This window comes from Lygodium microphyllum, chromosome 1 (assembly GCF_053477565.2).
Source record: "Lygodium microphyllum isolate KBCC chromosome 1, Lygodium_microphyllum_v1.1.10, whole genome shotgun sequence".
Classification (NCBI taxonomy): Eukaryota; Viridiplantae; Streptophyta; class Polypodiopsida; order Schizaeales; family Lygodiaceae; genus Lygodium; species Lygodium microphyllum.
In genome coordinates, this window is record NC_141135.1 from 149,987,086 (window position 1) to 150,003,485 (window position 16,400).

Here is a 16,400-nt window from a genome sequence, read left to right on the forward strand (position 1 = left end):
GCCCACTAATGGACAAAAAAATGTATAAGTCCCTCTGAGAGAACTAAATGCACCAACTGTATCCTGAGAATGCTAGTCCAAGGGAATCTCTAACACGTTTTTCTATTACAACCCACATTTTTCTATGTCCTCCTCCTTGCACACTCCACCACCACCATCACCACCACCACCACCACCACCACCACCACCACCACCACCACCTCCTCCTCCTCCTCCTCCTCCTCCTCCTCCTCCTCCTCCTCCTCATCCTCCACCTCTTCCATGCACTCCTCCACCTTCCCCTCTACCTTGGGCCTCTCACATTATGTAGTATATGTATGTTGTAGCCTATACATTTTAATTTGCAAGTTATGAATGCTTATTTCTAAATCGGTAGGTGAAATGGATATTTTGGTTTTAGACTTTTGACTTTTGACTCTAAGATCTAGGTTAAATGAACTAATACTATATACGGATCTATTTTTCACTGTCTAAAATTAGAGATATATAATACTTTTAATTATTATAAATAATATTTTTCAAAACGTCAAGGTAGCTAATGAAACGAAATGCAAAACAAAACCTTGAAACCTCGCAACGTGAAACAAGACAAAACATTTCTAGTGACTATGGTTTGCACTCTATGTGGATGAGTCATGTTTATAGGCGACCATGCCCAAATGATCCTGACTAAGAAGGCACTTCATAAGGAGTTTGAGATGATAGATATGGAACTTCTCCACTTCTTTCTAGGCCATGAGATATGGCAAACTAAGAGGGGAATCTTTCTCTCCTAGCAGCAATTTAGATCTTTACTCATATGGATCCAAATTGGAAGACTTCGGCTCATATTGATTCACTGATGGCAGATGCTTCAGTTGATTGGGTCATTGATTTGGCTTCTTAATACTCAAATTGCCTTATGTTTTCTAGTTGGTTTGTTTCTAGCATTCATAAGTGAGCCCAAAAAGGTTCATTTGCAAGTTTCTTTAAGGATTCTACAGTTCCTATAACCAATTTTGGCCTACTATAACCAATTTTGGCCTATTTTATCCAGCACATGTAGGTGGTTCGCCTTTGGTGTTACGAGGCTGGATAGACTCCAATAGGGCTGGTGATGTTGATCACAAATGATTGACGCCACACTATTGTTTGATCATAAGTACTGGTGTTATTTCTTGGAGCGGTAGGTAGCAGCCTACAAATGCTCTTTCTTCAATGGAGTCTAAGTACTAAGCAGTGTCTTCTACCACCTGTGACCACTTGGCTTCAATTGGCTCCAGGGATTGTTAGGTAACCTTGGATGTGAGCAGCCTAGAGCCACCAAACTTCTATGTGACAATTAGAGTTGCATGACTTTGGCACAAAATCCTATATTTCATGCGAGGACAATTGAGACACAATATCACTTCATCTTTGAGAAGATCTTGGACGGCGGACCATTGATATGGAGTATTGTAAGGCAAAGGATAATCTAGCAAATTTGTTCACTAAGGCACTTTCTAATGTCGTTCTTCATCAGCATTCCAAATCCCTAAGCCTTATGTCGCATCCAAGATCTAAGAGCGAGTGTTAGAGATTTGGTCACTTCTAGGACAGGTATCAAGGTAGATTTGGGCACTTCCAACACCATCATTTTTGTACAAGAGCAGGTCAGCAGATTGGCACTTGTGACCAAGGCAGATGGGTAGCAATCTGGGTAGGACAGGCAGTCGGGCAACTGCACAGCAGTTTGGCAGCCAGATGAGTACCACATGGCAACCTGTCTGCAGTCAGCACATTTATTACTGCCGCCGGCAGATTTTCTGCTACAGTCGTCCAGTTTCTTACTGGCCCACCTGCATTCTTTTTGTCCTTTTTTATTGGCTATTTATAGTAGTTTTTGTCCCCCGTCATCATCACTTGATGATTCGTGCAGATTGAGAGATTCTAGCTATTCATACTCTCACGGTCCTTTGTACATATTCCACCCTCTATATTCAGCATTCATTCTCTGCTGTGTTCAGCATTCTTCTGTCTCTTTCTCTCTCTCTCTTCTCTCCATGTTCACTTCTTTCTTTCAGTCCAACCATACACTTCCGAATCGCTGCACTCTAACACTATTTATCAAGGCAAGAGAATAATGTATTTTGCTTGCTCGGCTTAATGGCAATTGTTTCCCTTATGGTTGGAGCATATAGTCATGCACATTGCACACATAGTCTATATTAGGCAAAAATCAGTTTAAGGATCTGAGTCATTGAGGTAGATGTGGATCCAAGGCAAGCTATTAGAAGGAGAGTAGAAGAGATGGTGTTATTGCATTATATAATACATGATGAGAATGCCGAGATGGGAATCTTGAGAGAGAGAAAGAAAGAAAGATGTATTTACATCTCCAAGAAGTTAGAATCCAAAATGGCTTATGAGACAAAGAAATGAGTATTCTCATAGAAATGAGTATTCTAACAATGTCGTCTCGACTTAAGAAAACAATATAAATGAAAAACAATGAAGTATGCTTCTTTTTTTTGCAAGTAAAATGTGGCTAATTATATTACTCAGCAGGCTAAATACAATGAAGTACACATGCTCAACAGACTAGCTAGAGCTGACGCAAATCAAAAATTCATCATGTATACAAGCCTCTCAAGGTGGTTTGAGGGGGATGGGGGCAAGAAGCCATGGAGGGGGGGTGTATCGCCATCTGGGGCTACCCGCCTACATCATGAAGAACAGGGCATGGCCGCCCCAAGTGCGAAGAAAGTGAAAACAGAGTTCCTGACGAAGACTGGCCCTGCACCTAGTCCCACCGGCCGTGGAGGAAGTGGATGATGGAGGTCCAAAGCTCTGCCAAAGTCGCATATACTGAAAGGCACTCCCCGCCAAAAACCTCCTGACAGTGTGCCTTCCAAACGTGCCATCCTGTAAGACTCCCTATGATCTCTCATACCTCTAAGCGCTCTGCTATAGGCTCCAATACTTGGGGGATGGGTAAAGCCTCCAAGCTGACCACTGCGCAAGATCCTGCCTCGATGAGAAAAATCACATCTTGCATCCCAGCCTCATACAAGAGGTGACGGCCCTAGCTAACTACCTGCCAGCAAAAATCCCCCCACGAGATACATCCAAGGCTGGTGCCACATGGCACAGAATACAGTAGGCTCCTCTCCACACGAGCTGTGCCACCTTGCAAGACCACAGGCAGTGCTTCGGAGTTTCCAAATGCTACTGTGGGCAGTGCTTACAACCTCCATCCTATTGCATCTGGGCCAGCCAACTCCCAACAGCCAAACCCCCATGTGCCAGAAGCCAAAGGAAATACGACACCCTCCTCGGCTGCCAACTATCCCACAGGCGACGCCAGAAGGTCGGACGGAAGGCATCCGTGATGCTATGCTCTACCCAATACTTGATGCACGCAGGCACCCAATCCATGGCTTCCTGCATCAATACATATCTACCAATCCTGGCTATATACTCCAAGAACCTTAGAGGCTTCTTGGCGACCGCAGTGGCCGGCCCTAGCCACTCTCCAAGATCCCACTCCAACTCATCAAGTGGCCTGCTCTCCCATATCCAAAGGCGCCACTCCCAAAACTCCTCCCAGGGCACATAAGGGTCCAATCGCCAGGCCTTCCCCTAGAGTTCGACCACACGAATCCTCCTCTAGGAAAGGACAGCAATCTCCTCATCCTACTCTCCTTTGTCAAGAGCCAAACACCCCCCATCCTGCACGGTAAAGAAAATCCCACAAGGGGCACCACCCACTCTACCTGCCACCTATGAGGGGATACCTGCCGGTGAGAATCTAGCAACCCACACCTCCCCAAGCTCCACAAGCTCTCGGATCGGAGGATCTAGCCACTCCTAAGGGATTGCTAAGTCAATCTACCTCCTTCTCAGCTCAGCTCCTCGCTAACATCCTGATGCCTGCTGCAACACCTCCTAATCCACCATCCTGTACACCTCCCTCCACGTCCTAATGAAGTATGCTTATACTTACAATCCTAACGAGGACTAAAAGTATAAGCTACTATCATGTAGAAAATGATCTCTCAATGATCCTTCAACTGACTTAAAGGATCCCACTCTACTCAATAGGGCTCTCTAAAAACATTGTATTCTCCTCAAGGCAAGAATCTTGTCATAGAGGTAGTCCAAGACAGCGAGTCCACTAAGGGGAGGTACTCATCTCTAATGGCGAGCAATGATGGCTCAAATTTGAGTCCATTGAGAGGTGGTATTCGTCTCTAATGGAGAGAGATGATGGCTCGAATTTACTGAGTCCACTCAGAGGACGTACTCCCCTTTGATGGTGAGCAATGATAGTTCGAATCTACCAAAGGTAAAAATGTTGGGCACAACAATGAGGTGGTGGGCATCATGCTCTACGGAGTATGGCTACCTATTCCATTGTAACCCCTTTGACTCATGAATGGTGTGGTAGTGCCACTATAGTGGTAGCATCAACCAAGCCAGCTCTAGCGCTAAAGAGATATCTGAGAACCCTCTGGTTCACTGGCTTTACCTCTGTCCTTATCTTGCTCCTCAAAACTTCTCTATGTGCATCTAAAGATCCAACAAGAACAATCCCAAGCATCTCTGATACCTCCATCATCTTACGGAAAGTATTGAGTTGAAATTTTATTACCCACTAATTACCTCTTTAAAACAACCCCACAATAGTAAATTACCAAAAGTTTCATTAAAAGGGAAGCAATTCTAGAGAGAAACCGTGTCCCACATGCAAAACCCCAATTTAGGAGGATCCTTCTACATCTATAAATAGACAAGCTACCTATCATTCATCTCTATCCTTGTCTTGCAGGTTTCAGATACCATTAGGCCCCTTCCACTAACTGTCCAGCCCCTAGCAACTACTACTACACGGTCTATAACTGTCACCCAACCTCCCACTATTGCCGGTGATCAGCTTCCATCCTCTACATCAAGTCGTTTTGCGTTTTCAGCACTTTTTTTCATCAGCCTCTACTCCAACTGGTGGTTACTGCACTTGAGATCCATTTCCAGTGGATGATACACATCAACACCTCCCACAATCTGCTCCCACAAGAGCCACCATCTATTGGGTAGCTCTACCCTTGAGCATCTTGTACATCCTCTCATTTATAGCATTCATTCATTCACTTCAGAGTTCTCTCTCTTCTCTGTTTGCATTTGTGTGATTTGCATTTTGCATTTTGAGTTTTGCATCCTGCATTTTGTGTTTAGGGTTGGAGTCTTGCATATCACTATCTAAGTCTTTGTGTTTTACTCGTGGTCATACTTCCCATGTTTCGTCAATGCAAACCCCAACATATCTCCATATGCTATCAAAGTCGACGCTCTTGTAAAAAGTATCCTGCAGATATTGTGGAGGCTTGGTTTTGTGCGAGGTACACGAACAACATGTGATTGATTCATAATGTCTTAGACACCTTAGGATCCCAGGGTTTATTATCAAGCTTCTCCATCATTGGAGGCCTTGAGGAGACATTATGGAATCGATGAGGAAGACAACACTCCCCCTTCACCTTCACCTTCTTGTTTTTCTCTTGTTCCAAATTTCAATCACTTGACAAAGGAGTTTGAAGAGTACTTGTGCATCACATATAGTCGAGCTTACACCCCTCCTACTAGCTTTGCTACTACATCTGGACAAGTTGGTGAGACTGATCACATCTCCGACCATGAAGGACATACAACATTTGGGACGACTAACAACCCATCTTTTTCTCCTTGCTAGGCCCAGTGTCAAGTTTGTACAACCCCTTTGAGTCGTATGAATCAAAAATCTCCCCTATTTCTCCCTTCGATGTGCAGGATGCGAATGATGTTCAGTATGTAAACTTCAATAGAGGGGACTCTCGAAGTAGTCATTCTTCATCAAGTATATCTACATTTTCTATTTCATCTAAGCATGTAAACCACTCTTCTCAAATCCCTCCCATCCCACCCTCTTCTAATCCACACCTCAATTTCCTCTTTTCTTCATTCCAACATCTCTATTTGCACTTCACTTCTGCATCGAGCACAGTAGGAGTTGAATCCTCCATCTGCGCTCCTAGCACTTTCTCTTCCTCCACACCATATTCTACCTATCCTCACTTCACTACCTCTTCACGAAGGTTTTGCACACACTGCCAAAGATCGGGTCATATGGACAAGGAGTGTCATACCAAGGCTTCAGGGTCTTTCTCCTAAGAAACCTCAATAGACAGCTACGACCGCCTGCACAACTGCTGGAAAGTCTAGCCTATGCCTCTTGTTGCTGCCCCATCTGCTCCTATGCTAGTGGGCGCTAGGCATGTGACATGCAAAGACAACCTCAAAAATCTATATCTTCCAGTACTCCTGAAGGATTAGCTAATTGATCTGCTAGTCTCTTACCCATTGTACTCTTTGCATCTATTCTTAGGTCAGCCTTTGCACCTCCCTCTAGGACCACTTCTCCATGTTTTCCTTCTTTAGTCTTCCACCACATTCACTCATACACACACACTCATTGCACATCTTTCCTTTAGATTTACTTTTCTATTTTGTTTAGCTTTGCAGCATCTCACTACTCATCTCTATTTTGCAAATCCTGCTTCCTTTTCCAGGGTTTTGTATTTCAATATAAGGCTAACACACAAGTTTGCACTGGTCTTTCCTGGGCTGGAGACATGGGATGCACACTATTCCTTTCGTAGTTTCATCTTCCTAGGAGATTTACTCTTCTACCAGTATGGAGGCTCTCCCTCTCGAGGCAGATGGTGCAACATCTCTCTTAAAGCTATCATGGCGGCGACTTCTACCTTGCTCTTCCGCTCAAGATGCTTTATCCTCATCCTCATCTTCATGGTTCTCAGCAACACATGAAAACCAACATCATCTTTCTCTTTCTCCTTCGGCCTCCACATCCAGGGTTGAGGGGATTTCTACCCTTTCTTGGTATTCTATAGGATTCAGCACTTGTCTTCGACATCGACCTCCCTTCCTTGTTTATAGTTTTCCTTTGCATCGCATAATTCCATCATCTTTGTAAAGGGCACTTGGGCAAGTGAATAATTTTCACTCGAGGGACACTATCCAAGTGGCACTTGTTGCATTTGCATTCTCATCATATAACACATTATTCTATGCATCTCATTGTGCAAAGCACACCTAGGCAGATCCTAAGCTGTCTCCATCGGCGATTTTTTACGACCACACCACCATCCTTCGTCAATCCTTGCCTCATCCTTGACACCCTCCAACAGTTGGGTTACCTTTTTTGTTTTGTGATATGTTGGATCTACCCATCCCTTTTCATTCTCCCTATGGGGCACAATTACTTAAAAGGCCACAAACCATATCTTTTTTTTAAAAAATATGGTGAAATAGATCAAGGAAGCCAAATCTCAAAGGGAGTTTCGTGTGCGAAGGAAACGTGCCAATATCACCACAATTAACATGATCGAGTTGTATCCTCCTTGAACTAAGGGTAATCCAACTACAAAATCCATACTAATGAATTCCCATTTCATTTGAGGAATATCAAGTGGTTGTAGCTTTCCTGGTAGCTTAACTCGTTCAGCTTTTATTCGTTGGCAACTCAAGCATTCGATTACGTATTTAAGTACGTCACTTTTGAGCTTTTCCGAATGATAGCTTTTCCTAACTGCATTGAGAGTTTTGGCATAGCCAGGATGTCCTGAAAATGGGGAATTTGCAAGACTTGGTAGGCCACCAGGCAACCAATGAGCACCCTTTGTCCGATGCCTTGTACTCTCTAAGGTCGTTTGGACTCCCTTCGTAAAATAACCATCACGTTTGTAGTCTTGGTGGGCCACTAGGTAGTTGCCATTCACCCTTTGTTTGATGCCTTGGATAATTTGGGGTGGGATACCTAGGGGTGAAAATGGGCTTGAGCTTTTCTTACAGTCCCCTTCTCATTCGAGTTTTGGGCCTAAGAGGGGGTATTGAGCTTAAAAATTCATTATCCACTGATTAGCTCTTTAAAACAGCCCCAAAACAGTAAATTACCAAGTGTCATTAAATGGAAAGCACTTCTAGAGAGTTTCTATGTCTCACATACAAAACCCTAATTTGGGAGGATCCTTCTACGTCTATAAATAGACAAGCTGCCCACCATTCAGCTTATCCTTGTCTTGCAGGTTTCAACCATTAGCCCTCTTCCACTAGTTATCCAGTCCCCAACGACTACTCCTACATGGTCTACAATTGTCACCCAACCTCCCACTGCTGCTCGTGATCAGCTTACATCCTCTATATCAAGTCTTTTTTTGTGTTTTCAACACTTTTTCTTCATCATTCTCTACTTTGACTGGTGGATACTGCACTCAAGATCCATCTCCGATGGATGATACACATCAATACCTCCCTTGGCCCGCTCTCAAAGAGCCACCGGCTATTGGAGAGCTTTGCCCTTGAGCATTTTATACATTCTTTCTTTCATTTATAGTATTCATTCATTCACTTCAAAGTTCTCTCTCTTCTCTGTTTGTGTTTGTGTGTTTTCAGTTTTACGTTTTAAGTTTTGTGTCATGCGTTTTGCATTTCCAGTTTGAGTTTTGCAAGTTGCTATCTAAGCCTTTGTGTTTCAGTCATGGTTATACTTCAGGTGTTTCCTCAATGCAAACCCTAGCATATCTTCACAAAAAGGCCCAAAACCCTCTTGGAAAAGGTCTCCCTCTTCTTGTAATATGCTTTACATCTACAAAAAAAGTGCTCCCAAACTCATCCTCCTGTTGGCATAATTAACAAATGCATGCATCCTCCAGTGTTTCTATATACCACACTATCTCAATCTTGAGTTGGTGTAATGATGTTTGTATGTGTCCAACAACCCTACTTATCGCATGGCAGAGGTGGACATCCATAAATGTTGTTATCACAATGAATCTCTCTACTACCACGTGTAAGAAATGGCATTGATATTTTAACATCTTCATGCCAAGGGTCTCTAGGAGATGCAACAATGTATAATCTATATTGATCTTCACAATATTTGACCCGATAACTCGATTCCACTCTATACGAGTGAGATCTAAGTATGGGCGATCCAAACTGTATTGCAGTAGCTGTTGAGCTAAAAACACATGAGCTTCATTAAAACAGCCCCAAAACACGACTGACTGATGAATTAAACCCTTTTATTAAAAACAAATGTGTTCCTAGAGAGTGTCTATGTCCCATAAGCATAAACTCTAACTAGAAGGATCCAAACTTTCTATAAATAGGCATGCTTCCCTCCACTCAGCCACAATCTCGTTTTTGCAGCTTGCAAGTGCTAGAGCTTTACTGTCCACACCCCATATGCAGAGGATATTTCAGCCAAAGCTGTCCACCATTCTCTTCTATCATCAGATGCCTACTTCTCAGCCATCCATCAAAGATTTGGACTGTTTCCAGCCATCTCCACAATGCTGATCATCAAGGTGGCTGCTGTCCACACCGTGGAGTTTGCATTTCTGGTGCGTGCTGCCCGAAACCTTGCATTTTGCCAAACCAATTGTCGCTTACAGCTGGCAACCACCCAACTTCTTGCGTTTTGATCGTATTGCTGCTGCCCAGCCTGGTTGCTCCATCCTAGTGCTGTGTTTTGTTGATTGGGACCATCGTTGGGTGCCACATCATCATCTTCTGCTGCATTCACAGTTTTCTGCTAGTCTACTGCCTATCTAACACTGATCCGGCATCCTATTGCTATATTTGCTACTGCCAGACACATTTAGAGGCTGCCTTGCTACATTTCGGATCCATCAAAGTACAACACTATCTCCAGCTCATTGTCCCTACCCCGGTCCTTCAACATGGGAGTTCGAGGGTAAATATTCTTCACTACATAGTATGTTTGCTGCATTGAGCATTGTATTGTATTCAGTATTCATTCATTATTATTCACCATGTTCATTGTCTTTGAGTTACCCTAACCCTAATTGTGTTTCTTCATCAATCTATGCATTTGTCGTATGATTGTCTAGTGTATTCTGAGATAGAGCATTTCTTTACAGTGATGGGAGTGCACCAATCTCTAATCCATGTGTCTTGAACCATGACTACATCTCTGCATACCAACAATGTGTCTCCCCCACTCTCTACTAACTCTCTCAATGAAATCAATGCCAATCGTGGATATAGCTATCCACTACAAGCAAGTTATTGACTGAAATAATGCCTTCGTGAAACAGATGCTATTCCAATCTCTATAAGAAACTCATGGGATACCGATAGTTTGCTCCGTATCATCCAAGCAATCATCATCACTAGTGGCCTCTCAATACTCCTCTATGTCTTCTTGCAAAGACCTAGGCCCCATATTGGGAATCCATACAGCAAGGCTGAGGTAATCAATGTATGAAACGAGCACACTTTAGTCCACGGTTCTTGGAATTGGGCATATGCACATTGTTAGCAAGATTTTCAACTCGTGTGTGAGTTTGTGGATGCTAGATGGGTTGGGCATTTTAGTCTCTATTTTAGGCATTACTTTAGTGATTTTTTGTATGGCATTTGTGGCATTTTATGCCAATTTTCCAGCATTAAATGCTTGCGAACCAGCTGCCATATTTTCATATTTTAGGCCTATTTATTCAAGAGCTCATCCTCCTCATTCAGTCATCATCATTCTTTAGGTGGTCTTCCATTGGAGAGAGGTGCCAATGTTGGTGCCCACACAACCAGAGGCTCACTGTTATACACATCATTCTCGTGTTTGGTATATGGATTTCATTTCCCGAGCAAATCTCTGAGTTCTCTTCCTTTGCAGTGTTCTTTTGTTTTCTTTCTCTTCTGCCTTGTGTTCAGCAGTTTATTTCAGCACTTGTCTATGCTTCCATTGCTGCACCACTTCTGACATGGTATCAGATTGCAAGATCTAGGTTCCTACTGTGATTTTTCCGCTCATTATAGGTCTTTCTCCCCCGGGCTGATCAAGCCTTCGTTTTTCACACCAACAATCAACGTTTTCAGCTTGCGCTTGATTCGAACCTGCAATCGTCAGTTTGTTGTATTAAATGCTCCCTTAGCCTGCATTTTTCATTTTCTGCCCCTAACCATGGCTGGGCGACAATTTCTACACGCCGTTTTTGTTGTTTTTGGCACTTTTTGACTAAGTTTTCCTCAATTTGCAACCAAGTTCATGATGGGTTGTTCTTTGACAAAGAGCGGAATTGGCTCCTCGTCCGAGCTCAAAGACAAGGAATCCATGGTCAAGTATGCTCAGAGGCAATTTTGGTAGGCTTGTCTTGTCTGCTACTGTGAGATATTGTTGACAAACACAAAGATTTGTTATGACTCTTCTCTATTTTCAAGAGCTAATACGATTGACATCAACATCAGGTTCTCTTCGAGGCCCCTTGGTGGTGGCTTGATCACCCACTGCTTGGGTATCCATGGTTCTATGTTGTATGGATTGTGATAAGTCATTATCATTGTATCATTATATTGTATCAGATCACCCATGATCTAAGAGAGAGTGTTAGCAGGATTGTCAACTCGTGTGTGAGTCTGTGCATGCTAGATGAATTGGGCATTTTAGTCTCTATTTTAGGCATTACTTTAGTGATTTTTTGTATGGCATTTGTGGCATTTTATGCCAATTTTCCAGCATTAAATGTTGGCCGACCAGCTGCCATATTGGCATATTTTAGGCCTATTTATTCAGGGGCTCATCCTCCTCATTCAGTCATCATCATTCTTTAGGTGGTCTTCCATTGGAGAGAGGTGCCAATTTTAGCGCCCACACAACCAAAGACTCACTGTTATCCGCACCATTCTTGTGTTTGGTATATGGATTCCATTTCTTGAGCACATCTCTAAGTTCTCTTCCTTTGTAGTGTTCTTTTGTTTTCTTTCTCTTCTGTCTTGTGTGTTCAACAGTTTATTTCAGCACTTGTCTATGCTTCCATTGTTGCACCACTTCTTACACACATTTCCCCTCAAGTGCTCCAAGTGGTGTATAACCTCTATCTAACCTAGCAATTGTTACGTCTCGTAATGAAAACATAGGTCCTGTAAAAGTGACCCCCCTACACATAGGAACTAGCATGCTGAAGAATATCCCCTTCAAGAGTAGATTGATGCCCTACTCTAGTTACCTAAGCTTGTGTGGTATTAAACACCATCACCTTGACCTTCAAAGGTTCACTGCCCATCCGCTATCCATGCAAAATGCTTGCAATATATCCATGTGTCTCTGCAAGCCCTTGGGAGAGTCAATACCACATCATCCACATACAACAAGATGGCATCAAAATCCTTGCAAAGCTTGCACCTAGTCCCCCTAATCTATCCACTGAAAGCTCATTGGCATAAACACCAAATAGAGTAGGTGAAAGAAGCACCCATCCTTAAGGCCCTCCTAGAGCATGTACCCTCCCTTCGCTAACTCATACAAGGCATAAATGTTGTTGCATGAGACTAGCATGGGGCATCATATCAAATGCTTTTCGAAAATCCACAAAGCAACATTAAATCCTCTTCCCATGTCCCTTGCCCTCCTCTATAATAGCTCTAAGGGTGAAAATATAATCGAGTGTAGTGAAACCCCTCTAGAACCTAGTTGCCTATGCATCCTATATCCATGTCTCTCTGCCCCTCTACTAAAGGTCATGTTCAATCATAATTCTCCTATAGTTCTCCAGTGCCATAGGATCCCTACTCTTCAAGAGCGCTACAATAGTATGCTCTACAAGACAAATGGGGCCCCTACGAGGGAGACAAGGGGACTTGCCTTGTGCATCATATAGTTATTTTGCATAATCGTACCATGCCTCTGGTGCTGTGATTAGGGTACTCAACTATCTTTCCTGAAATATCTCCCATGCCCTCTTGCTGTCTTGTGCCAAAAACAACTGGTATATGTCAGCCCCCAATTTAGCCAAATATGCTCACTTCTTTCTTCGCACTAGGCATTGAAAGGTCAATAAAGCTTGCTTATGTGTAGTATCACCTATAGCAATCTCATGCTGCGATTTTGTTCATCCACTACGACACTCATCATCATACCAACTATTTTGTGGAGTCGTCGCACTTTGTGGCAAGGTGCAAGACCCAATAGTATGAGGGAAGGCATGTGTCACTAATGCATGTATAACTTCTCCCAACCTCATCATGATCACATCCAATGGGCAATATGGATCCATAGTATGCAATTCATCATAAACTACACTTTTATATACATGAACTGTCTCCTGCAAAGACTGGTATCTAGGGTATCTAGAAATTGAAATGGCTAGTGAGCTCTTGGTGCCTCCACATGTCATTCTAAAACTCAAATATGCATGATCCGCAGCTAAACCAATAGGTCTGCCTAAGAGGGTAGAGTCAATGATATCCGACATCAAAGAGGTTGACCCCATCAAATAGTCTATTGTACTCCATCCCCCCTTGGGGTTCCAACATGTAAGTCCTCTTGAACTTGGCCATTGTGACATGCCATTAAAGATGACCATCCTATGTGCATCCCCTAATGCAATGAAATGGTTGCCATACTCTCAAACAATTTACTCACACTGAAAATCTCAATGATCCTATCCTCTTCATGTAAATCCTTTTCCATTTACCCTTGAGAAACTTAGTTACAAAAGCATGCATGGTTAGAGAGCTTGTTCCATTGACTCTCCTTCCCTTTTGTTTCTTTTACAATCTCTATGGCTTGTGTAAACTGAGAGGGAGTAGCTTCCAACTCTTGTAAAGATAACCAGCATATCTCAAAAACTTCTTCCTATAAGCAAACTCTACAAGCTTGTACACTTTTGCTCATGGCACTAATCTTTTCAAATATCTTAAATATGAAAAGCTGCATTTTCACTCTATTCATCACCCTAAGGATGATAGGAAGTGCAATTCCCACATTCTCAAAAAGGGCTCTCCAAACTAATCAATAAACCAAGGATTCCTATTACCCACTATAAAGTTAGGCAACCCATAACTCTAAACATTGGAAACCATATATCACGCATTTGAGAAGAGGTAATAGTTCTCCTTGCAAGACGAATTGTGCCATTTCCTTATCCAACCAACATCATTTTCCTTTTGAAAATTTGGTACTTTAATAAGGCTGGAAATTGCTGGAAAATGGATTAGGAAGGCTGCCACTTGGCAAAACTTGCCTGTGCAAGTGGGAACAACGTTGTTGGAGGCTAGAGAATGGTCATTACAGCCTGATGGAGGCTAGGAGAGAGAACAGAGACAGGCTGCAAGCTGCTACAGGGCATTCCAGGCCAATCCCAGCCAGCAGAAGACCATACAAGAGCTGGTGACCTGGCTAGAAGGGCCTACAGCAGCTGGCAATGGCAGTTTGGGCAGGCGACTGCCCATTTTGGGCTCCCAGGCAGCAAGCGACAGCAGCCAATACACTTTGGAACAGGGCAGCAATAATTTGAACAGTTTCCGGTGATGAAACTCTGAAATTTCTCTCTCCACAGCATTCTCTCATTGTCCAGCCATTTCTCATCTTCCCTCAGCAAGTTTCTGCAGTTCACTTGGGCTTTTCTCAACAATATTCTAAAACAATATGACACAAATTGCAATACCTTCTAAAGCAGTTTGAGCTTGTGGTGATAATATTCCAGGTGGCCCAAAAGTCCATGTATTTGGAATACATTGAATTGGTAAAGAGCTGTATGGGAAACTTGGAGCTAATTGCCATGTGATTCTTGCTAGAAAAGACTGACTCTGCTGAATCCAATAAAATTTGAGGAAAGTTCCTGCAGAACTGTCTCAAGGAACAAGAAATAAGGACGCCCGAAGCTAGAAAACAGTGAGGTGTTGTTCAAAGTTCATAGGTGAATAGGAACTAAATATGGTTTTAACTTCAACAATTGGCAGTGGCAAGAGATGGCTCTATCTGAACTTGTGCTGCCTTTTTTATGACCACAAGAGGGTGTGTTTTGCTTTTGCGTTTCGGCATTGGACTGCACAAGGAGGTGCTTATACATATGTTTATAAGAAGAAGAATATAGGTAAGTTTAAACATGTTAATCTCTGTTTTGCTCCCTCGCAGTTGCCTGCAGAGCTCATTATTCTTCAGAACAGCTCCCTCAAAGGGGATTTTTTTAACAGACTTCAGTCAGTCAGGGCTTAACCCTTCTGCCAAACCCTAAAACTCCACACGCTATAATCAGTTCAACCTTTCTCGAAGCAGCACTCATGAATGTGCTAAATTTTGTGCTGAGGTGAGATGATTGCCAGGGGTCCTGCAAAAATTCATGTGACCTAAGCAAAATGAAATCTTAAGAACTTACGAACTGGCAAGGTGTATAAGTCGGTCATCTACAAGTATTTCGATCACTCATTTGGACAATCAGCTATGGAAGCAACAGGGCACATCAAATGTCACCAAACATGGGATCCACCTTGCATGGCATCTGCTTCCTTCTCTAAAGACAACTTCACATAAAAGCATGTCTTTCCAAAAGCCAGATCTGATGATTCTCCTGCAAAAATCCTGGTCTTGTAACCAGCACACTTCACAAAGGAGACAAATTTTCAACTTACAAGTAGTTTCCTTTTTTTTGAAGAGAATGACTCCGGAATTGCCTTCGAATTGTCAGAAATAAAAGAGGTATAGTTTTTGAGAACATATAGGCTTATGTACACCATCCATCCTAAATAGCCCAATGTGATTGTTGTCATCAGGAAAAACCAATCATATGTCTGAAAATAATGGAGGCCCGCAAGTGAGAGACTAATTAGTTCTTGTGCTGAATGTAAAGCAGCCTCATACTGATGCTGATCAATGAGACTCCATATCTTCTCAAGATGCATGTCATAATCAGTCAGGGGGGTGAATGGTTTAAAACCCAAAGATGTGGCATGTTTCATTCCTGTCTGCAAGTTAAGAAAACATATGGCAAGCATCTAAAACTTGTCATTGTACCAAACCAAAGAAAAGGCAATTAACTTAACAAGCAAGGCTAAATTATTACTTCTAAATACAGTGACAATATTGCTGAAGTAAAAAGAGGTCTGGATACGAGATTTTTGAAGGAACTGATTCAGGACTTGTTTTGCATTTGCAAACGCTGCTTCAGCTTTCTCCTCCTGGAACGAACCAAGCAATTTCTGAAGCCATCAGCCAAAGCACTTTTGTGCAGAATGTGAAGACAATCAGTACGCAAAACCTTTTATCCAAAACATCTTCATACTTGTAAGTAGATATTATAAGTTCATGAAAATCCACATGTATAAACACTTATTGAAAAACAAAATTCTTCAAACCTCATTCAGATCTAAATAATCTATTGGCAATGTCCCAACCGAGTTCAATGGGCAGGGGATACCCAATAGGATTGACTGCAGACAACGGAAACAAGAAATTGAGCATTCAATGTTATATAAGTTATATCCACAAACAGAAGGCAAACAAGTATATGCACATTCAAGGCCTACATGTCAAAGCTACATCTTAATCTTCTAGGTTGGGTGCTCAAGGAGGTGCAGAATTTGGC

The 16,400-nt window shown here is 42.5% G+C and overlaps 1 protein-coding gene across 3 annotated transcripts in view; it reads right to left on the bottom strand.

Annotated features, from left to right (window-relative positions):
- Nucleotides 1-16,400, bottom strand: part of LOC148041815 (sulfatase and phosphatidylinositolglycan class N domain-containing protein) — a 118,876-nt gene that overhangs the window by 61,345 nt on the left and 41,131 nt on the right. For all 3 annotated transcript variants that reach the window (XM_087682750.1, XM_087682758.1, XM_087682741.1), the window contains 3 exons: nucleotides 16,171-16,245; nucleotides 15,927-15,993; nucleotides 15,448-15,776 (listed from right to left, as the gene is read on the bottom strand). In XM_087682750.1, coding sequence (XP_087538876.1) covers nucleotides 15,448-15,776; nucleotides 15,927-15,993; nucleotides 16,171-16,245 — 471 coding nt within the window. The remainder of the gene's footprint in view (nucleotides 1-15,447; nucleotides 15,777-15,926; nucleotides 15,994-16,170; nucleotides 16,246-16,400) is intronic.